We start from the raw sequence: 24,235 nt of genomic DNA on the forward strand, positions 1-24,235 counted from the left end.
CAGAAACATCTAAATACGTTTTTCAGATAACCAATCTTTGTTTGTGTTTAATCATTGTTAGGCACTTATGGCTGATGAATACAAATAAACAGCGGTAAAAGGACCGTCTCTGAACCAATACGAAGACATCAAACATGAGAAGAGGAATTGGCCATAGTTGGCAAGACAGCACAAACAGATCTGGGACAGGCAAATTTTCATATATCACAATATTGATTTTGAAATGATTGTGACGATCAAACACATTAGATGCAATGTAAATAATTGGATAAGTCTCTTGTTGGAATAGTTTTGGCAGATTCTCTCATCATTGGACATCAATATGATGGAAATATTAAACATAAATAAAACAATACATATATTTTCATAAACATATATATTTTTTCTAATATGTACGTTTACTCTAACACTTCTGATTTCCTTCACCATGTGGATACGATCACGTTTAATCAGACCCATAGCTGGTGAATGCATGGTCTGTATCCACCCAAAGGGAGACAACAAGCAAGTTTGTGCCTCTGTGAAGCTTCTGACATGTTTAGAAGTTATCATAACAGAATCAATTCAACTACACAATGCTCACAATAACTGCACTAACAAATTCGGCAATACTCAAAATGGCAAATAACAAATAGTAATAAATAAAGCATTAGTCAGTTAGCATAGTATGGTTGGATATGTCCGGATGGAGGACGGTCCATGCGATGCGATCAGCCTCAGACACTGTTGGGGTTGTAGCAGAGCATGTTGAGCTGCAGGTTCTCGTCCCAGTGTCTGAGGATGATAAAGAGCTGGTTGGCAGCAGACTTGACCGAGGCTAAGTCCTTTCCTTCAGGGATGGTCTGGGCACTGAGCCACATGCTAGCCTTAGCTGCTATCAGCTCCCACTCTATGAAGTAGCTGGCCGAGCTGTGCTCCAGCCAGGCCAGGGCTACAGCCGTGGCCCACACCATGCCCTCCGTATCCAGCCTCTTCCTGGACCCCGGAACACCAGGGGACGCTTCTGGGGGAGTTTCCACGCTCTCCGACTCCAAGCCCTGTCCGCTGTCAGTCTGGGTGTGAGGGTGCTTGGCGTAGGTGGAGGAGGTAGGCGTGGAGGGGCCGCCCAGGAAGGAAGGAGAAGACCCAGGCCCACCCTCAGTCCGTGGACTCCTGGCCAGGTGAGAGGGGCTGTGCCCCCCTTGTCTGTGGCAGTTGACGACCAGCTCTCCAGGCTGGTGCTGGTGGTGAGCTGCCAGGCTGGTTTCTGTCTCCTTAGCTGAGCTGTGAAACGAAGATGGAGAGGTGGACCTGTGGCTGTCGTCTGCAGCGATGCTGTCTGAGCGGCGGCTGGCTGAGTGGGAGACGTGGTGACCCAGACTGACCCGGTGGCTGGTGAAGGGAGATGTCCACTTCAGCTTGTCCATGGGCACGTTGATGGCCTCACACAGAGCGCTGTCCAGGCAGAACGCACCACATGCAAACTGTAAGGACACCTGTACCAGAGAGAGGGAGATTAATAAAAGTAGTGAAACATATCTTTTTTTTCCCATCCTTCAGCTACACTCAACCCCTCCCATCTATCTCTGAAGAACATCCAGTTTTTATATTTTTCAACTGTGCTGTGATGATGTTTCACAAAATTTCTGAACATTTCTATTCTCATAGTTTCTACAGATTGTCAATTAAAGATCAACATTTTTGCTAAAAAATATTATTAATCGATTGACTATGACTTTTCAAATCACCCAGCAGTGCTATTTGCAGAGTTAGCTCCAGGTAAATGTTGCAATTCTTCAGCCATTCCTGAACCTGCGACCAAAATTTCCTTAAGTGCATGAGGGTGATAGTTTGTAGTGTTATTTCCTTTACTGTCCATTGAGGTATTTAAAACTGTATTATAATCTCCCATCATAATAATAGAGTCTTGTATTGCTTGTAGGCTTGACAAATTATTATATATATTTTCAAAGCATGGATAATCCTTATTATATATATATATATACACACTGCTCAAAAAAATAAAGGGAACACTAAAATAACACATCCTAGATCTGAATGAATGAAATAATCTTATTAAATACTTTTTTCTTTACATAGTTGAATGTGCTGACAACAAAATCACACAAAAATTATCAATGGAAATCAAATGTATCAACCCATGGAGTTCTGGATTTGGAGTCACCCTCAAAATTAAAGTGGAAAACCACACTACAGGCTGATCCAACTTTGATGTAATGTCCTTAAAACAAGTCAAAATGAGGCTCAGTAGTGTGTGTGGCCTCCACGTGCCTGTATGACCTCCCTACAACGCCTGGGCATGCTCCTGATGAGGTGGCGGATGGTCTCCTGAGGGATCTCCTCCCAGACCTGGACTAAAGCATCCGCCAACTCCTGGACAGTCTGTGGTGCAACGTGGCGTTGGTGGATGGAGCGAGACATGATGTCCCAGATGTGCTCAATTGGATTCAGGTCTGGGGAACGGGCGGGCCAGTCCATAGCATCAATGCCTTCCTCTTGCAGGAACTGCTGACACACTCCAGCCACATGAGGTCTAGCATTGTCTTGCATTAGGAGGAACCCAGGGCCAACCGCACCAGCATATGGTCTCACAAGGGGTCTGAGGATCTCATCTCGGTACCTAATGGCAGTCAGGCTACCTCTGGCGAGCACATGGAGGGCTGTGCGGCCCCCCAAAGAAATGCCACCCCACACCATGACTGACCCACCGCCAAACCGGTCATGCTGGAGGATGTTGCAGGCAGCAGAACGTTCTCCACGGCGTCTCCAGACTCTGTCACGTCTGTCACGTGCTCAGTGTGAACCTGCTTTCATCTGTGAAGAGCACAGGGCGCCAGTGGCGAATTTGCCAATCTTGGTGTTCTCTGGCAAATGCCAAACGTCCTGCACGGTGTTGGGCTGAAAGCACAACCCCCACCTGTGGACGTCGGGCCCTCATACCACCCTCATGGAGTCTGTTTCTGACCGTTTGAGCAGACACATGCACATTTGTGGCCTGCTGGAGGTCATTTTGCAGGGCTCTGGCAGTGCTCCTCCTGCTCCTCCTTGCACAAAGGCGGAGGTAGCAGTCCTGCTGCTGGGTTGTTGCCCTCCTACGGCCTCCTCCACGTCTCCTGATGTACTGGCCTGTCTCCTGGTTGCGCCTCCATGCTCTGGACACTACGCTGACAGACACAGCAAACCTTCTTGCCACAGCTCGCATTGATGTGCCATCCTGGATGAGCTGCACTACCTGAGCCACTTGTGTGGGTTGTAGACTCTGTCTCATGCTACCACTAGAGTGAAAGCACTGCCAGCATTCAAAAGTGACCAAAACATCAGCCAGGAAGCATAGGAACTGAGAAGTGGTCTGTGGTCACCACCTGCAAAACCAGTCCTTTATTGGGGGTGTCTTGCTAATTGCCTATAATTTCCACCTGTTGTCTATTCCATTTGCACAACAGCATGTGAAATGTATTGTCAATCAGTGTTGCTTCCTAAGTGGACAGTTTGATTTCACAGAAGTGTGATTGACTTGGAGTTACATTGTGTTGTTTAAGTGTTCCCTTTATTTTTTTGAGCAGTGTATTTGATCCCCTGCTGATTTTGTTCGTTTGCCCACTGACAAAGAAATTATCAGTCTATAATTTTAATGGTAGGTTTATTTGAACAGTGAGAGACAGAATAACAACAAAAAAATCCAGAAAAACGCATGTAAAAAATATTACAAATTGATTTGCATTTTAATGAGGGAAATAAGTATTTGACCCCCTCTCAATCAGAAAGATTTCTGGCTCCCAGGTGTCTTTTATACAGGTAACGAGCTGAGATTAGGAGCACACTCTTAAAGGGAGTGGTCATAATCTTAGTTTGTTACCTGTATAAAAGACACCTGTCCACAGAAGCAATCAATCAATCAGATTCCAAACTCTCCACCATGGCCAAGATCAAAGAGCTCTCCAAGGATGTCAGGGACAAGATTGTAGACCTACACAAGGCTGGAATGGGCTACAAGACCATCGCCAAGCAGCTTGGTGAGAAGGTGACAACAGTTGGTGCGATTATTCGCAAATGGAAGAAACACAAAATAACTGTCAATCTCCCTCGGCCTGGGGCTCCATGCAAGATCTCACCTCGTGGAGTTGCAATGACATTGAGAACGGTGAGGAATCAGCCCAGAACTACACGGGAGGATCTTGGCAATGATCTCAAGGCAGCTGGGACCATAGTCACCAAGAAAACAATTGATAACACACTACGCCGTGAAGGACTGAAATCCTGCAGCGCCCGCAAGGTCCCCCTACTCAAGAAAGCACATATACAGGGCCGTCTGAAGTTTGCCAATAAACATCTGAATGATTCAGAGGAGAACTGGGTGAAAGTGTTGTGGTCAGATGAGACCAAAATCGAGCTCTTTGGTATCAACTCAACTCGCCGTGTTTGGAGGAGGAGGAATTCTGCCTATGACCCCAAGAACACCATCCCACCGTCAAACATGGAGGTGGAAACATTATGCTTTGGGGGTGTTTTTCTGCTAAGGGGACAGGACAACTTCACCGCATCAAAGGGATGATGGACAGGGCCATGTACCGTCAAATCTTGGGTGAGAACCTCCTTCCCTCAGCCAGGGCATTGAAAATGGGTCATGGATGGGTATTCCAGCATGATAATGACCCAAAACACATGGCCAAGGCAACAAATGAGTGGCTCAATAAGAAGCACATTAAGGTCCTGGAGTGGACTAGCCAGTCTGCAGACCTTAATCCCATAGAAAATCTGTGAAGTGAGCTGAAGGTTCGAGTTGCCAAACGTCAGCCTCGAAACCTTAATGACTTGGAGAAGATCTTCAAAGAGGAGTGGAACAAAATCCCTCCTGAGATGTGTGGAAACCTGGTGGCCAACTACAAGAAACATCTGACCTCTGTGATTGCCAACAAGGGTTTTGCCACCAAGTACTAAGTAATGTTTTGCAGAGGGGTCAAATACTTATTTCCCTCATTAAAATGCAAATCAATTTATAACATTTTTTACATGCGTTTTTCTGGATTATTTTGTTGCTATTCTGTCTCTCACTGTTCAAATAAACATACCATAAAAATTATAGACTGATCATGTCTTTGTCAGTGGGCAAACGTACAAAATCAGCAGGGGATCAAATACTTTTTTCCCACACTGTAGCCTCCCTACTGTTATTTTATTTTACTGCTGCTCTTTAGTTATTTGCTTTTATTTTTTTACTTAACACTTTAAAAAAATATGTTTTATGCATTGTTGGTTAAGGGCTTGTAAGTAAGCATTTCTCTGTACTGTCTACACCTGTTGTATTCGGCGCATGTGGCAAATAAAATGTGATTTGATTTTATATTAATTTATTTCCACAATTAACTAATGATATGCATAATAATGTATGCAGTTCATGCTAAGGATTGTTACCTATAACCAGGATTGCCATTACAAAAATTACATTTTTGGCAAGCAATTATTATTTTGGCAAATAATTATTGTGATTCATCCTATACTGTCTTTAACATCATTACTCCATAGCAACACATGTGGGATACATTCACACACACACTCCCCACCCTTCCCCCACAAACAATCACAATCTCAGATGTTCAACAGTTGTGCCATCTCCGAGCCCAACTCAAGAAAGGACTTGATGTGTGAATGCACATACAGTTGTAGCGGTTTGAGAGGCGTGCAAAATTGAGCAAAAAAGGGGAGATTTGATTAACCAATGTCAAGTCCTAGCTGATGGAGCTCAGTTACACCCCTTTCCCCTGAAACACACACATGCTGGTCCCCCGTTGTGACCATTTTCCCAAGCATCTCTGTGCAGTCAGACCTTTTATTATTTTGTGCCACCAGGGCCACAATAATTTGCCCCCTCTCTGATTGTCCGAGTTGTGACCCCCTCCCCATGGGTTACTGCAGCTAGTGTTGCCAGTACTGCCACTACCTGGGTGGGGACACCCCACCGGAATTCCCACCGGCTAGGTACAAGGTCGCCATTAGCAACTCTGAGAAATTCCTTGTATATTATGCTCACCCATTCGGGGGCTTTGGCTTTGTAAGACCAACCCTGCCAGGCAGGCTCAGAATCTTGAGGGGGCAGTGCTGCTTTAGTGGGTCTCTGACCGCATTTATCTTTCTGTCTTGGCTGCATATAGGCTACTTGCAGTAGGCCTATCAAACAGATAAGGACTTCTCCTTAGTGTATGGGTCGCTCAGGTGGGTGTCTCGGGTATAGGGTTGGGGACCGTTCCATCATGACAGGACAATAAATAAATAAACTATATTTATAATTTATTTTAAATGTATATCATATATCTGTACAAAATTGAAAACTCTCTCTGTCACAACTCCTGCTCGCAGACACACATGGGCTCTGGTATTTGCAACCATTTTCCTTTTTCACTCACTTACCTCCACACTTTTCCAAACACAAAAACACACACCCCACCTTCCATCACAATACACCCGCACATACCCACATACTGTGCCTTCTATGTCCTCTGTTTGCTGTGTTTGCTGTTTGCTATCATGTTGATTACAACTTAATTTCAGGCTTTTGCATACTTTTGTGTTATTATCTTCTAATGCTGTCTTTTATCTATTTATATACAGTGGGGAAAAAAAGTATTTAGTCAGCCACCAATTTTGCAAGTTCTCCCACTTAAAAAGATGAGGGAGGCCTGTAATTTTCATCATAGGTACACGTCAACTATGACAGACAAAATGAGGAAAAAAAATCCAGAAAATCACATTGTAGGATTTTTTATGAATTTATTTGCAAATTATGGTGGAAAATAAGTATTTGGTCAATAACAAAAGTTTCTCAATACTTTGTTGTATACCCTTTGTTGGCAATGACACAGGTCAAACGTTTTCTGTAAGTCTTCACAAGGTTTTCACACACTGTTGCTGGTATTTTGGCCCATTCCTCCATGCAGATCTCCTCTAGAGCACTGATGTTTTGGGGCTGTCACTGGGCAACACAGACTTTCAACTCCCTCCAAAGATTTTCTATGGGGTTGAGATCTGGAGACTGGCTAGGCCACTCCAGGACCTTGAAATGCTTCTTACGAAGCCACTCCTTCGTTGCCCGGGCGGTGTGTTTGGGATCATTGTCATGCTGAAAGACCCAGCCACGTTTCATCTTCAATGCCCTTGCTGATGGAAGGAGGTTTTCACTCAAAATCTCACGATACATGGCCCCATTCATTCTTTCCTTTACACGGATCAGTCGTCCTGGTCCCTTTGCAGAAAAACAGCCCCAAAGCATGATGTTTCCACCCCCGTGCTTCACAGTAGGTATGGTGTTCTTTGGATGCAACTCAGCATTCTTTGTCCACCAAACACGACGAGTTGAGTTTTTACCAACAAGTTCTATTTTGGTTTCATCTGACCATATGACATTCTCCCAATCCTCTTCTGGATCATCCAAATGCACTCTAGCAAACTTCAGACGGGCCTGGACATGTACTGGCTTAAGCAGGGGGACACGTCTGCACTGCAGGATTTGAGTCCCTGGCGGCGTAGTGTGTTACTGATGGTAGGCTTTGTTACTTTGGTCCCAGCTCTCTGCAGGTCATTCACTAGGTCCCCCCGTGTGGTTCTGGGATTTTTGCTCACCGTTCTTGTGATCATTTTGACCCCACGGGGTGAGATCTTGCGTGGAGCCCCAGATCGAGGGAGATTATCAGTGGTCTTGTATGTCTTCCATTTCCTAATAATTGCTCCCACAGTTGATTTCTTCAAACCAAGCTGCTTACCTATTGCAGATTCAGTCTTCCCAGCCTGGTGCAGGTCTACAATTTTGTTTCTGGTGTCCTTTGACAGCTCTTTGGTCTTGGCCATAGTGGAGTTTGGAGTGTGACTGTTTGAGGTTGTGGACAGGTGTCTTTTATACTGATAACAAGTTCAAACAGGTGCCATTAATACAGGTAACAAGTGGAGGACAGAGGAGCCTCTTAAAGAAGAAGTTACAGGTCTGTGAGAGCCAGAAATCTTGCTTGTTTGTAGGTGACCAAATACTTATTTTCCACCATAATTTGCAAATAAATTCTTTAAAAATCCTACAATGTGATTTTCTGGATTTTCTGGATTGTCTGTCATAGTTGACGTGTACCTATGATGAAAATTACAGGCCTCTCTCATCTTTTTAAGTGGGAGAACTTGCACAATTGGTGGCTGACTAAATACTTTTTTCCCCCACTGTATACTATAAATAGAAAGTCGAATACTAATTATTTTACAACATTCCCTATCTTGAACGGTATAGTGTTCTTTATCAATTGCTGTATTTTATTGTTTTTCCTCACCAAAAAAATCCCTACTATGGTTAGTATTGGGTGTTCCATTATTTTACTCTTCTATGGGAACTTTGAAATATTTAGAATAGCCATGGAGTAGTCTTGGTGTCTCGGAACAGTTGGTTATCAATATACAGTTTATCGACAACAAGAACTACACGTTTCCCTTTTAATCTATTCACCTTAAAGAGTGGATACAGAACTTTGGCCATTCTGCAATTTCCTTCGGGAACTGATCATTCATGACTATTTTCGTGCTAGCGGGTCTTTTGCCCAGTCTTTTAAACATTATTTTATTTTTAAAGAATGCACATTTGTCAATGATTGGGCGCCTCATATCTCTGTCCTCTCTGTACGAAATGATGTACACGTTCGAGTTTGATTTTGTCGACAGTATCGCCTGGGATCTGTAGCGCTTTAAGAATTATTTTACTACAGCTTAGGATCTTTACCCTCATTTTCTTTGATACCAGTAAGTAACAGATTTTCTCTCATAGATCTAGTCTGTATTTCAAGTAAGGCTTCTCTCAGGAACATTTTTAAGTTATTTAACGTCAGTTTCAATAGTATTGACTGTACCTTTTAGCTTGTTTCTTTCTTTCTCCATTGTCACAGCTTTTTCGTCACTCATCTCGAGGCTCCTTCACCTCCTTTATATTTTTACTGACTAGTTCAAGTATGCCCCGTTTATCATTTAACATTTATATTTTCAAAAACATGCCCTTTTGTCACTGGTGAATTACAGCAACCCTTCTGAAAAACCATGTAGAAAGTATTGGCAGTTGATTGTATTTAGATCCAGTGAACGGTCTTTTATCTAGAACTAATGGTGCACATGTGCAGCAACGCACCAGAGGAATGTAGTCTTTGTTCTCGTTCTCACTCTCCCCCACGGAGTCGCTGGTTTTGCTGTGTGAGCGAAACATGAAGCTCCTGGCGGCCCGGGTCAGGAGTCTCGTCCGGTTGAGAGTCAGCCTGTAGAGGAGAGGAGAGGGATGCAGTACCTCGAGTTCAACTTGAAGTTTCATTCATTACATTTGTGAGTACAAGTACATACAGTGGGGAGAACAAGTATTTGATACACTGCCGATTTTGCAGGTTTTCCTACTTACAAAGCATGTAGTAGGAATTAATTAATTTGCATTTTATTGCATGACATAAGTAATATTTGGTACAGAAACCTTTGTTTGCAATTACAGAGATCATACATTTCCTGTAGGTCTTGACCAGGTTTGCACACACTGCAGCAGGGATTTTGGCCCACTGCTCCATACAGACCTTCTCCAGATCCTTCAGGTTTTGGGGCTGTCGCTGGGCAATACGGACTTTCAGCTCCCTCCAAAGATTTTCTATTGGGTTCAGGTCTGGAGACTGGCTAGGCCACTCCAGGACCTTGAGATGCTTCTTACGGAGCCACTCCTTAGTTGCGCTGGCTGTGTGTTTCGGGTCGTTGTCATGCTGGAAGACCCAGCCACGACCCATCTTCAATGCTCTTACTGAGGGAAGGAGGTTGTTGGCCAAGATCTCGCGATACATGGCCCCATCCATCCTCCCCTCAATACGGTGCAGTCGTCCTGTCCCCTTTGCAGAAAAGCATCCCCAAAGAATGATGTTTCCACCTCCATGCTTCACGGTTGGGATGGTGTTCTTGGGGTTGTACTCATCCTTCTTCTTCCTCCAAACACGGCGAGTGGAGTTTAGACCAAAAAGCTATATTTTTGTCTCATCAGACCACATGACCTTCTCCCATTACTCCTCTGGATCATCCAGATGGTCATTGGCAAACTTCAGACGGGCCTGGACATGCGCTGGCTTGAGCAGGGGGACCTTGCGTGCGCTGCAGGATTTTAATCCATGACGGCGTAGTGTGTTACTAATGGTTTTCTTTGAGACTGTGGTCCCAGCTCTCTTCAGGTCATTGACCAGGTCCTGCCGTGTAGTTCTGGGCTGATCCCTCACCTTCCTCATGATCATTGATGCCCCACGAGGTGAGATCTTGCATGGAGCCCCAGACCGAGGGTGATTGACCGTCATCTTGAACTTCTTCCATTTTCTGTTGGCGCAATTATTCTTCCAATAATTGCGCCAACAGTTGTTGCCGTCTCACCAAGCTGCTTGCCTATTGTCCTGTAGCCCATCCCAGCCTTGTGCAGGTCTACAATTTTATCCCTGATGTCCTTACACAGCTCTCTGGTCTTGGCCATTGTGGAGAGGTTGGAGTCTGTTTGATTGAGTGTGTGGACAGGTGTCTTTTATACAGGTAACAAGTTCAAACAGGTGCAGTTAATACAGGTAATGAGTGGAGAACAGGAGGGCTTCTTAAAGAAAAACTAACAGGTCTGTGAGAGCCGGAATTCTTACTGGTTGGTAGGTGATCAAATACTTATGTCATTCAATAAAATGCAAATTAATTTCTTAAAAATCATACAATGTGAATTTCTGGATTTTTATTTTAGATTCCGTCTCTCACAGTTGAAGTGTACCTATGATAAAAATTACAGACCTCTACATGCTTTGTAAGTAGGAAAACCTGCAAAATCGGCAGTGTATCAAATACTTGTTCTCCCCACTGTACATTGGAATTTCTCTGCGACATAAAGGAGCATTCACAGCCCTTATTATGGTCCTACCATAACCCTGCCATTCTCAGCACATACCTATAGCTGAATAAAATAACAACTGAACTCAATAAACACCAAATCCCTCTTCCGTTTGTCATTTCACAACAACAAAAAGTACGCTCCAGGATAAGTGGTCAATGAGAATTTTTCCTCACACTGAGCAATGCATGAATGGTGCCTAGTGGACCAAAGCACCTGAGTGGTAATGGGTGCCTGAGAGATAAAGGTGATATAGGGGTGAGGTGAAGAAAGGAGCTATATAAAGGAGTCTGTTGAGCTGTGTTGTTAAAGCTCTCCCTCCTCACTGAGTAATTATAGACCTCACTCTAAACTTCTTTTTTTATCCAAGGTTTTTGAAAAAGTTGTTTTCAAGCAAATGGTGGCTTGTTTGATTATGAACAACTTATTTGAAAAATACCAGTCGGGCTTCCACTCACTTCACAGCACAGAAACTGATTTATTGAAAGTCAGTAATGACCTTCTGTTGGCTGCCGATGCCGGTGTGAAATATATTCTAGTTATTTTGGATCTCAGTGCCGCATTTTATACTATTGATTATACTGTAACATCCTTGTTGACCAGCAGGAGAGGTGGATGTGAATCTCCGGCGTTGCCTTCGACTGGTTCAGGTCATATCTATGCAGACGTTTCCCCTGTACATGCTTCCCCTTGGTGACATCATCCGCAATCACTGTGGCACAAATCTAATGCAAGTCAATGATACCTACAGTGCCTTTGGAAAGTATTCAGACCCCTTGATCTTTTACACATTTTGTTACGTTACAGCCTTATTCTAAAATGTATCTACACACAATACCCCATAATGACAAAGCCAAAACAGGTTTTTAGATTATTTTGCTAATTTATAAAAATTAAAAAACGGAAATATCACATTTACATAAGTATCTGGTACCCTTCCCCAGATCTGTGCCTTGACACAATCCTGTCTCGGAGCTCTACGGACAATTCCTTCGACCTCATGGCTTGGTTTTTTGCTCTGACATGCACTGTCAACTGTGGGACCTTATATAGACAGGTGTGTGCCTTTCCAAATCATGTCCAATCAATTGAATTTACCACAGGTGGACTCCAATCAAGTTGTAGAAACATCTCAAGGATGATCAATGGAAACAGGATGCACCTGAGCTCAGTTTCGAGTCTCATAGCAAAGGGTCTGAATACTTATGTAAATAAGGTATTTCTGTTTTAAATTTTTTATAAATGTGCAACATTTTCTAAAAAACTGTTTTCACTTTGTCATTATGAGGTATTGTGTGTAGATTGCTAATGATTTTTTATTTATTTAATCCATTTTAGAATAAGGCAGCAACGTAAGTAATGTGGAAAAAATCAAGCGGTCTGAATACTTTCCGAAGGCACTGTACATTCACATTTTTCGTGCTTCATCTAAAAGTATCTAAAATTGATGTGTAGCTCAACAGTCACTTATAGAGTTTTAGATATTTTATAGCTGTTCTAACATAAGAGACATCTTATGGATGACTTTATGCTGTGGAGATTGCATCACAAAACCCTCTGTTATAATAAATAACAATACACTTGTGGTCACTAAACCTATCATGTACCCTCTCCAGAATGTAAGCTGACAGTGCAGACTGAGCTTTAATTTTAGGGTATTTTCATTCATATCAGGTGCATAACCCCCCATTTTAGGGGACCAAAAGTATTGGGACAAATTCACTTATATGTGTATTAAAGTAGTCAAAAATGACAGTCTGCACTTTAACCTCATAGTCATTGTATCATTTCAAATGCAAAGTGCTGGAGTACAGTCGTGGTCAAAAGTTTCGATGTTTTGTTCCCCGAGCCACTTAGTTATCACTTTTGCCTTATGGCAAGGTGCTCCATCATGTTGGAAAAGGCATTGGTCGTCACCAAACTGTTCTTGGATGGTTGGGAGAAGTTGCTCTCTGAGGATGTGTTGGTACCATTCTTTATTCATGGCTGTGTTCTTAGGCAAAATTGTGAGTGAGCCCACTCCCTTGGCTGAGAAGCAACCCCACACATGAATGGTCTCAGGATGCTTTACTGTTGGCATGACACAGGACTGATGGTAGCGCTCACCTTGTCTTCCCCCGGACAAGGTGTTTTCCGGATGCCCCAAACAATCGGAAAGGGGATTCATCAGAGAAAATGACTTTAAACCAGTCCTCAGAAGTCCAATCCCTGTACCTTTTGCAGAATATCAGTCTGTCCCTGATGTTCTTCCTGGAGAGAAGTGGCTTCTTTGCTGCCCTTCTTGACAACAGGCCATCCTCCAAAAGTCTTCGCCTCACTGTGCGTGCAGATGCACTCACACCTGCCTGCTGCCATTCCTGAGCAAGCTCTGCACTGGTGGTGCCCCGATCCCGCAGCTGAATCAACTTTAGGAGACTGTCCTGGCGCTTGCTGGACTTTCTTGGGCGCCCTGATGCCTTCTTCACAACAATTGAACCTCTCTCCTTGAAGTTCTTGATGATCCGATAAATGGTTGATTTAGGTGCAATCTTACTAGCAGCAATATCCTTGCCTGTGAAGCCCTTTTTGTGCAAAGCAATGATGACAGCACGTGTTTCCTTGCAGGTAACCATGGTTAACAGAGGAAGAACAATGATTTCAAGCACCACCCTCCTTTTAAAGCTTCCAGTCTGTTATTCTAACTCAATCAGCATGACAGAGTGATCTCCAGCCTTGTCCTCGTCAACACTCTCATCTGTGTTAACGAGAGAATCACTGACATGATGGCAGCTGGTCCTTTTGTGGCAGGGCTGAAATGCAGTGGAAATGTTTTTTTGGGATTAAGTTCATTTTCATGGCAAATAGGGACAATTAATTGCAATTCATCTGATCACTCTTCATGACATTCTGGAGTATATGCAAATTGCCATCATCAAAACTGAGGCATCAGACTTTGTGAAAATTAGTATTTGTGTCATTCTCAAAACTTTTGACCACGACCGTACAGAGCCAAAACCACAAAAAATGTGTCACTGTCCTAATAATTTTGGAGCACACTGTATAGTAACAGGAAGTTAAAATTAGATCTAGTTGGTCACTAAGTAACATCTCATCATACAAACAATCATTATAACTGCAAAAGTGTATTATGTATGCCGATTACACAAAACAATGTAACTCAGTGAATTGAAAACCACTCCGCTGTCCCCATTTTCTATTATCAGTTGGCCATGAGACAGCACTAGCGGTACAGTTAGTATGTTATTGTCCCTGACAGTCTCCAGCCTGGCCCTCTCCATCACCCACTTGGCTGAGAAGAGGCTCTCCACCGACTTCTGGTCTGAGGTCACCGACAGGTTTCTCTGAGAGTCTGAGAGAGAGAGAGAGAGAGAGAGAGAGAGAGAGAGAGAGAGACGGGGCACACTAGTTTTCCATTTAGCTATTTTCTCTCTCCCCTGAGCTCAAGACTCCACTCCACACGACACCGCCACAGACATCACAGATAAAAGACACCCATAGAGGCCTGGCAGCCACAGCAGAGGACACACACAATCTAGCAGCTGTGTATGTGTGTGTGTGTTGATTAGACGTTATCAATGTAGACCATAAGAAAACAAATGGGCTTTTCTCAGTTGAAGGAAGACATTCATATAATTTGCTCGATATGGAAGTAGTTTTCCTCGAAAGCAAAACAGGACAGATAAAAACTCACCATCTGTAAAGCTGCATCTTTCCCAGCCAGAGGATGAGGGGGTGCTGCATGGAGAGGCACAATCTTCCACACCTATAACACACCAAAAAGATAGGTCAATGCCATTTGAAAAGTATCACTGTGGACAACATGAACAGTTTACTATATGTGTAAAACATTCAAAGCATATGGATATTAAAACCTGTCAGATCTCTCTGTTTGGCAGGCGTATGACCTCTTCAAACTATCACTTGTCACACATTTTCAAACATTCTTCCTCTCACATACAAATCTTTATGAGTATGTAGTATGGTGAAGGTCTTACTGGTGGGCAGGTGTCCGTCCTCCTCTGACATGCAGCCAGACTGGGAGCGTCCCAGTCCGATGGAGTAACCCCGGTTCTTCCTGTTCCCAGAGCGAGAACTGGTGTGAGAGCCCCTCTTCAGACCCTCACCTGAAACACCCAACAGCAGCTTTCAACACAGATATAATGTATTTCCTGACCAACAATGTAAAGAAGGTCATAGAACGCTACCCTTTTGTAGTATTAAAGGACAAAGTTACGTTATCGTTAATAAAGGTCAGAAGTGTCATGACAATGGATACAAAATATTTAAAAAAAACTCCCTGCCATACAATGTGAATGTATGCATACCATGAACAGGAGTGTCTCTGTCACGTTCGTTCATGAACGGGTCAGACCAAGGCGCAGCGTGATATGCATACATGTTTATTTGACTATTAAACACAACGACGACGAAACGAAACGTGAAGTCCAAGGTACACAAACAACATACCTAACACGGAACAAGATCCCACAACCCACTAGTGCCAATAGGCTGCCTAAGTATGGTCCCTAATCAGAGACAACGAGCGACAGCTGCCTCTGATTGGGAACCACACCGGCCAACATAGAAATACAAATACTAGAATATACAACATAGACAATTACCACATAGAAAATACACACCCTGACTCAACAAATAAGAGTCCCCAGAGTCAGGGCGTGACAGTACCCCCCCCCCCCCCCAAAGGTGCGGACTCCGACCGCACAACCTTTACTTAACAGGGTAGGGGCCGGGTGGGCATTCCGCCTCGGAGGCGGATCCGGCTCCGGGCGTGACCACCACCTATTCTCCGCCTCCCTGTTGCGCCCCTGGTCTGGTCTGGACCTCGGCGCGCTGCTTCCCCTCTCCTTCCTCCCACTATACTCCAAGCCCTGTCTGGACCCTGGTGTGGGAGACCCCGAACCAGGAGAGGGGCTGACGTCTGGGTCTGGACTGGAGCCGCTGACCGGAGCTGGACCGGGCACCGGTGGAGCGGACTACTCAGGCTCCGGACTGGAGCCGCTGACCGGATCTGGACTAGACCCTGGTGGAGCGGACTGCTCTGGCTCCGGAGTGGAGCCGCTGACCGGATCTGGACTGGACCCCGGTGGAGCGGACTGCTCTGGCTCCGGAGTGGAGCCGCTGACCGGAGCTGGATCAGGCACCGGTGGAGCTGACTGCTCTGGCTCCGGAGTGGAGCCGCTGACCGGAGCTGGATCAGGCACCGGTGGAGCAGATTGCTCTGGCTCCGGACTGGAGCAGCTTACCGGCGCTGGATCAGGCACTGGTGGAGCGGACTGCTCTGACTCCGGACTGGAGCTGCTGACTGGTGCCGGACCAGGCACCGGTGGAACGGGCACAGGCCGTCCCGGACTGGACACACTCACCACTGGTCTGGTGCGAGGAGCAGGCACGGGCCGAACTGGACTAGGAACATGCACCACTGGCTTGGTGCGAGGAGCAGGAACAGGCCGGGCCGGACTGGCGACACGCACCACTGGCTTGGTGCGAGAAGCAGGAACAGGCCGGGCTGGCGACGCGCACCACTGGCTTGGTGCGAGGGACAGGAACAGGCCGGACCGGGCTGGCGACGCGCACCACTGGCTTGGTGCGAGAACAGGAACAGGCCGGGCCGGACTGCGAAGGCGGACTGGAGGTCTGGAGCGGAGAGCTGGCACAACCCGTCCTGGCTGGCTACCCACTTTCGCACTACACGTGCGGGGCGCTGGCACAGGACGCACTGGGCTGTGCACGCGTACTGGCGATACAGCTCGTAGAACCGGCGCAGGATATGCGGGACCGAGGAGGTGTACTGGAGACCAGGAGCGTTGAGCCGGCACACCCCGTCCTGGCTGGATGCCCATCTTCGCGCGGCACGTGCGTGGTGCTAGCACAGGACGTACAGGACTGTGCCGGCACACTGGCGACACAGTACGTAGCTCCGCATAACACGGAGACTGCCCAGTCACAACGCCTCCTCGCGTGAGTACGGGGAGTTGGCTCTGCTCTAACACTAGGCTCCGCCAACCACCCTTTTAGCCCCCAAAAAAATGTTATTGGGGCTGTCTCTTGGGCTTCCTCCTCGACCGGCGTCCTCTGTGTTGCCGTTGCTCCTCTCCTGCCTGGACATCTACCTTCGCCCATGGCCCTTTCCCCGCGAATATCTCTTCCCATGACCACAATTTGCCCACTTGGGACATGGCTATTCGCTCTTCCTGGGCACGCTGCTTGGTCCTCGTTTGGTGGGATCTTCTGTCACGTTCGTTCATGAACGGGTCAGACCAAGGCGCAGAGTGATATGCATACATGTTTATTTGACTATTAAACACAACGACAAAACAAGAAACGAAACGTGAAGTCCAAGGTACACAAACAACATACCTAACACGGAACAAGATCCCACAACCCACTAGTGCCAATAGGCTGCCTAAGTATGGTCCCCAATCAGAGACAACGAGCGACAGCTGCCTCTGATTGGGAACCACACCGGCCAACATAGAAATACAAATACTAGAATATACAACATAGACAATCACCACATAGAAAATACACACCCTGACTCAACAAATAAGAGTCCCCAGAGTCAGGGCGTGACAGTCTCACCTGGGTTGATGTAGTCGATAGAGGTCTGTAAATATTCATTAGTGTCCAGATCAACGGGCACAAAGGCAGTGTATTTACTGAGAATGTTACAGGCCTTGCTGGTGTGAATGGCATATAACCGGTACCTTCTGCCAGAACCTGAGAAATCACATGTTGTTGTCACTTCATCATCTCATGATTTACATAAATTCCATTATAAAAAATATTTGGAGAAATCCGATTTATCTATCTGATTTCTCGCCTGAAATCCTCTTCATTAGCACAAGGTTGTCACTATTTGATACAGCAAACTATTACCAAAACAAAACGATAAGACACCAATCACGCCAAAATATATCATTTGAGCATTGAGATATTACCCATCTCTTACGTACCATGCTCAATCTCACACTCCTGATCTACCATGTGCTCAAAGTCCTGAATGATGGAACGTCCAGCCAGGTGATGGAATGTTTCATTCCAGAGTTCCTCGTGAACCTTCTCCTCCCGCTCTCTGCCCTTCAGGTAGGGGTCTATGTCAAAGGTCACCTCCCACTTGACTGGCTTCCCACAGAGCAGGCCCGACACCACAGCCTTACAGTACCCCTTCACTACCTCCCTGTCCTGAGGAGCTGAGGTCAGGTCTGGGGTGGCTGGAGGCTCCTGGGGGGTTTCTATCTCACACAGCTGATTGGGGTAGCAGTCTGGTAACACAACAATAGGGAGTAGTTAGGCTGTTTGTCTGGATATCAGTTTTTGAATATATTAGGTCACTACTAGTCATAAATGCAAGTGTCAGGCTGATTTGAATTGACTGTGCTTATCAGATAATTACACATCATTAATACCCATCATTAAAACTACCCATCATTAAAACTACTTTACTTGAAGAGAATATTCAGATTTGAGGGACTGTATGTGTCTACCATGATCTTTAGGGTGAGTGGGAGGGCTGTGGTTGTGAACCCACCTGCGTCTCCGAAGCTGCTTACAGATGGGCCAGTGGAGGACGAGCCGTCCTCCCCACCGGTGCTCCTGGCTCCTCCTAGGGCGTGCTCTGGATCAGCCCAGCTCCTGGTGGCTCTGGTCTGCAGCTTGGTGCCGGGGGACTGGGCCTGCTCTGGCTCCGCCTCCTGGGGAGCCCCCTCCTGCTGGGGGGAGGGCCTGTGAGAAGCACCGTTGGTAGGGCGCCCTCTGGAGTCCGTGGCAGATGTGGCACACAGGCTCACCAGCTGTGGCTGTCAGGGGTTAGACATAAAGGTCCATGTTTAGCGAAACACTATGACCAAAAACATTCTTACTAAACCTTATTGCATTGTTCATTTATGTCCACAATAATTGCCATATATCCATTGACTTACTCCCCACAACTGTGAACCCGACCATTGGCTAATTGCGAATGTACCCATTCAGCCAAGTGGCTCACTCAAGTTATAATAAGGAGCATTACAGTGATTGCAGTATGCATGCAGAGTAATGATAGACTCAGTCATCAGAGTAGTGCTTTTGCCCACTGCCCATTCAAGTTGAAAGGATATTTGCTCTTTCCACTGATTTTACTAAATCAAGGAAAACGGCAGATACATTCTGATTATCTGTTATGATATCGCTTGCACCACAATTTAAATGAGTTGATGTCAATTTGTATCAAATGTTTTGTTATATTTCTTTATATGCTTTCTGTTGATGACCATAAAACCTGTTTTGACTTAATAAGCAGATCAATAATCTCAGCACCCAGAACCAAATCTTGTACTGGTAACTATCACAGTCTGCAGATCAATGTCAAATTCCAAGTAAATCATTTGTACAAGGACAGGCACCATGGAGAGACAGGTGAGAGACAGGTGAGAGACAGGTGAGCCTCGTCTTGATTATGCCAATACTCTTCGGGCAACTTTCAGACCGTAAATTTGTCAATCGTGAAATGATTGTGGCCCTCATTAGTGATGAGAGCACCTTCTTATTTTGTATTCTTGATTACACTCCAACTCATCCCAGGGTCAGACAGCTTTCTCCCACCCTGTTAGTACTTCTCCACCGCCACTGCAATATCAACACTGACTGCCTGGGTTGTTTTATTGGAAGGACAATATCATTGTCCTGCTGCTGGCATAGACGAAAGAGAGTTTAGGTTTTAATATCAGTGTATATGCACACCCAAAACACCTTATGCTGAGCTATCAACCTGTAAAAACCAACCTTTTTCAGAATGGTTCTTACTTTCCCCATGAAAGCATATTAATATTTGCTCCAATGTCTTACATATTCTGTGGTGTTCTCAAATGGCTTTTGTGTGGTTAAGAACTAATAATAAATTCAACTGTCCTTAAAGGATTCCATTTGAAGATTGAAATGAATGAACCATGTGGATCATATTAAGACATGTTTTTAATGTATTCTATACATGTTTCTATTTTCTAGAAGAATTCACCTCATTGTCATTGTTTTTCAGGTGTTCATCCACCTCTGGCCTGCTAGCTCCCCTACCTCTCCAGAAGCACAGTTCCCGCTCAGTCCAGTCAAAGCTATTTGCTGCTCTGGCACCCCAATGGTGGAACAAGCTCCCCACGACGCCAGGACAGCGGAGTCACTGACCACCTTCCGGAGTCACTTGAAACCCTACCTCTTTAAGGAATACCTGGAATAGTATAAAGTAATCCTTCTACCCCCCCCCCCCCCCCACTCCCCCACCACCCCCCATACATAAATGAAAAAAAAAAAAAAGTGGTTGTCCCACTGGCTATCATAAGTTGAATGCACCAATTTGTAAGTCGCTCTGGATAAGAGCGTCTGCTAATTGATGTAAATGTAAATGTTAGAAGTAGAGTGGTAGATAGATGAAGAAGACAGAGACACAGTAGGAACAGTGGACACAGGGATCGAACCCCAGTCGAGAGAGTCGAGAGACAGATCTGTTGCCAGTGCCACAAGACTCTGCACTCACCTGGTAGTCATTCTTCCACTGTGCTCCATAGTCAGGGCTGGTCTGTCCATTCAGCTCCTGGACCTTAGCTCTCCTCAGTGGGTTCTGCCCCTCTACAGAGCTGGGGTCACTGGGAGTGTAGGTCTTCTTCATGTTGGGGTTGTAGTCCACTATCCGGTTGGTGCTATACGCACGTCTTCTAGGTGATGTTTTAGTGTCCATTCCTATGGGTTTGTGAAAAGATTACAATAATTTTTGTGCACAAATAAACATGACTGGGTGATCGTTATTGTGTGCATTGGACAAGCTGAACAATAATGACATTTAAATCAGTGGAAATGCAGAGATGATCTCAAACCTCTGGATTCTTACCCATGGCGTTATGCTTTGTGGGGCCAGGGCTGCTCTCTGACATGGAGTCTTGGTAGGAGTCAAACAGAGGGCTGGTGTGTATGTCCCTGTTGGTTCCCTGACCGTCAGAGAAGCCTGTGGTCGTCCCTGGGTCCTCCTCTTGGGAGTGGTAGAACACGGAGCTGGCTGAGTCATTGGAACGCATCATACTGTAGCGCTTCCTCTTATCCTGGTGGAAGAGTTGAATGAAAAATGTTTGAGTCCTGCGTATCTACACCACTTGAGAGACAGTAATTGATAGTTGCTGACAGAGACATTTATTTCAAGATATTGGTTTCGACACATTTTCATAGAGGATATATATAAAAAATTATCGACATCCTTCATTTGAACCACTTAACATATTGGGCTCTATTTTAACAAACCTAACTCAATGGTCAATCTAAGCGCTGGCGGTAGCGCTATATGCTCTGGGGTGTGTCTAAAATATTTTGCCTATTTTCACAACCACAATTAACGGCGCAGTTGGTGCGAAAGGGCTTGGTTTTGATGAATGAACAAGTTGTGGGTGTGTCGAGGCTTGGCTGCTTGCTGGCCAATCAGAACGTGCTTCATGGCTAAATATGTGGTTGCTTCAAGTTGTGTATTTACGTTCTTTTATGTATTGCCTTGGAATCAACTCCAAATCCAATTTTAGTCCGTTATAGTTTGTTAAACAGCGTACAGAAACAAAATAACAAAATGTAGACCTATCTCATCTTTGCTAAATATGTTAACTTGAACCTGTTTGCAGTCCACATTGTTCCAAGTAATTACATAGCTTCAATGCGGAAATATATACATAGCATTCGGGGTTAGACCTGCTGTAAATTGCATTATGGCTGAGCATGGACATGCCAAATGTTGTCAATAAGCAAGATTAAATTCATTATTAATAAGGCCTAAAAAGAGAGCGAATAATTCTAATCAAATTCTAAACAACAACTTGTTTTAAATAGGCTGTCTAAATACACTAACAAGCACCATCATTGGAAGGTTTTATGCACATCCAAACCTCTCACAGTAGCTGGACAAAGATCCAATATAAAGAGAATGGGAGAATGTCCACTTTATACTGCTTCTAAATATGAAGTTTTATATACACTGAACTAAAGTATAAACGCAACATGCAACAATTCCAAAGATTTTACAGAGTTACAGTTCATGTAAGGAAATCAGTCAATTTAAATTAATTCATTAGGCCATAATCTATGGATTTCACATGACTGGGAATACAGAACTCCGTTGATCACAGATACCATTAAAAAAAAAGGTAGGGGCGTGGATCAGAAAACCAGTCAGTATCTGGTGTGACCACCATTTGCCTCATGCAGTGCGACACATCTCCTTCGCATAGAGTTGATCAGGCTGTTGATTGTGGCCTGGGGAATGTTGTCCCACTCCTCTTCAATATGGCTGTGCAAAGTTGCTGGATATTGGCAGGAACTGGAACATGCTGTCGTACACGTCGATTCAGAGCATCCCAAACATGCTCAATAGGTGACATGTCTGGTGAGTATGCAGGCCAGTTCAGCTTCCAGGAATTGTGTACAGATCCTTGTGACATGGGGCCGTGCATTATCATGCTGAAACATGAGGTGATGGCGGCGGATGAATGGCATGACAATGGGCCTCAGGATCTCGTCACGGTATCTCTGTGCATTTGTGTTCGTTGTCCGTAGCTTATGCCTGCCCATACCATAACCCCACCGCCACCATGGGGCACTCTGTTCACAACGTTGACATCAGCAAACCGCTCACCCACACAATGCCATACACACTGTCTGCCATCTGCTTGGTACAGTTGAAACCGGGATTCATCCATGAAGAGCACACTTCTCCAGCATGCCAGCGGCCATCAAAGGTGAGCATTTGCCCACTGAAGTCGGTTACGACACCGTACTACAGTCAGGTCAAGACTCTGGTGAGGACAACAAGAACGCAGATGAGCTTCCTTGAGATGGCTTCTGACTGTTGCTGTGAACGTATTACCGCCACACCAGTGGTCACGAGTCATGAAGGCAGTCAAATTCCACATTACCTTTTAGTCACAGTAATTAGGCTTCTCCAAGCTCTGATGCTGCTGCTGGTCATTAGTAGCCTACCAAACTTGCTAACTGCCTTGGACTCAGCAGTCTATTGTCCCTCTAAACACTCTGAAATCAATGCAAATGTATTCTAAAATCTAATCAAACACTTAATGAGAGCCCATGAGCTCATGTTGCGCAACATTTCTATAGGCTATGCAATTGCAGGAGAAAACAGAGTGATGGCCGCAAATAAAAAGAGGAGGATCCCATCAGCTTTCTATAGGCTAGGCCTACCATATTTATTTCTCAACTTTCCTAATATTAAGCACATTGCGGATATTTACAACAGGAGTATAGCCTACCTGGCTGGCTTGAAAATAAACCATGGGGAAAAGCGTCCTCCATTCGCTATTTAAGTGCATAGATTACATGTATTTTTTTCCGCTGCCCCTGTTTCGATACAGGTGCATGATAATGGTCCATTCTAAATCAAAACAAATTTCACACATCTATTATTTAGTATATGTAAAGACAAGATTAAATCAAGAATAGTATGATGGGTGACAATATTAGCTTATCACTTGTGAATGATATATTATCACTTGTGAATGATGCCCAGCATAAGAAACAATGCCTTTTTTTTGGCGACTTGTTCAAATCATAGTCGCACACGTCATGTAGCCTAGCCCATAGGCCTATTGTCACGCGACGTGTATGCGGTCAGCGAAGTCAAACGCAGGACACAGAGCGGCTGGCAACGTACTTTTACTGAACACAGTAAAAAAAGTACAAAAACAACAAACCTCCAAAGAGGGAGGAAAACTAGGGGTGTAACGATCCATCTACTACATCGATGTATCGATTTATATTCCTATGATCCAACTACATCGATCTGTGCTCGGCGAGTTGGCCTTTTGGACAACATATATCGATCTAACATCGTTTTAAAATGTAATAAATCGATTGTATCGATACTAGGAAATAACCCATTGGATTTAAGCACGTCAGACTTTATATGGATGTTTTTTCTTAGCACTTTTAATGATAAAGGCTTTAAACATTACTCGATTCAGTCTGCCTATCCGTGACGTCATCGCGCCAGCAGCAGCGCAAAGGCGCCAAGACAACAAAACGGACGACAGAGGAGAAGCCGACGAGCGAGAAATTATCAAGCCACCATTGCGGTCCTTACAAGAAACAGGAATCTAGGAAACTTCACCTGCACTGTCCAGTATCCAGGTATTTATTTCAGTCACACTGGTTGAATTTTTGGCTAAAAGGTTACTGAATCGATTTCAAGTCACTGAATCGTTTCGGATCGTATCGTTCTAAATGAACCAATATCGTCCTTGAATCGTATCGACAACCACGAATCGTGATACAGATCGAATCGTTGTTAAAACGAATCGTTACACC

General features: G+C 44.9%; 1 protein-coding gene across 1 annotated transcript in view; it reads right to left on the reverse strand.

The window, feature by feature from the left end:
- Positions 1-716: 716 nt before the first annotated feature.
- Positions 717-24,235, reverse strand: part of vwa5b1 (von Willebrand factor A domain containing 5B1) — a gene marked incomplete at both ends in the record, with an annotated part of 67,275 nt that continues 43,756 nt past the window's right edge. The window contains 10 exons of the mRNA XM_084185033.1: positions 717-1,475; positions 9,146-9,269; positions 14,180-14,243; positions 14,586-14,657; positions 14,890-15,018; positions 17,495-17,632; positions 17,869-18,177; positions 18,444-18,711; positions 20,421-20,623; positions 20,772-20,979. Of these exons, the coding sequence (XP_084041159.1) occupies positions 717-1,475; positions 9,146-9,269; positions 14,180-14,243; positions 14,586-14,657; positions 14,890-15,018; positions 17,495-17,632; positions 17,869-18,177; positions 18,444-18,711; positions 20,421-20,623; positions 20,772-20,979 (2,274 nt within the window). The remainder of the gene's footprint in view (positions 1,476-9,145; positions 9,270-14,179; positions 14,244-14,585; positions 14,658-14,889; positions 15,019-17,494; positions 17,633-17,868; positions 18,178-18,443; positions 18,712-20,420; positions 20,624-20,771; positions 20,980-24,235) is intronic.

This window comes from Coregonus lavaretus (genome assembly GCF_964263955.1).
Source record: "Coregonus lavaretus genome assembly, chromosome: 20".
In the NCBI taxonomy this organism is placed as follows: domain Eukaryota; kingdom Metazoa; phylum Chordata; class Actinopteri; order Salmoniformes; family Salmonidae; genus Coregonus; species Coregonus lavaretus.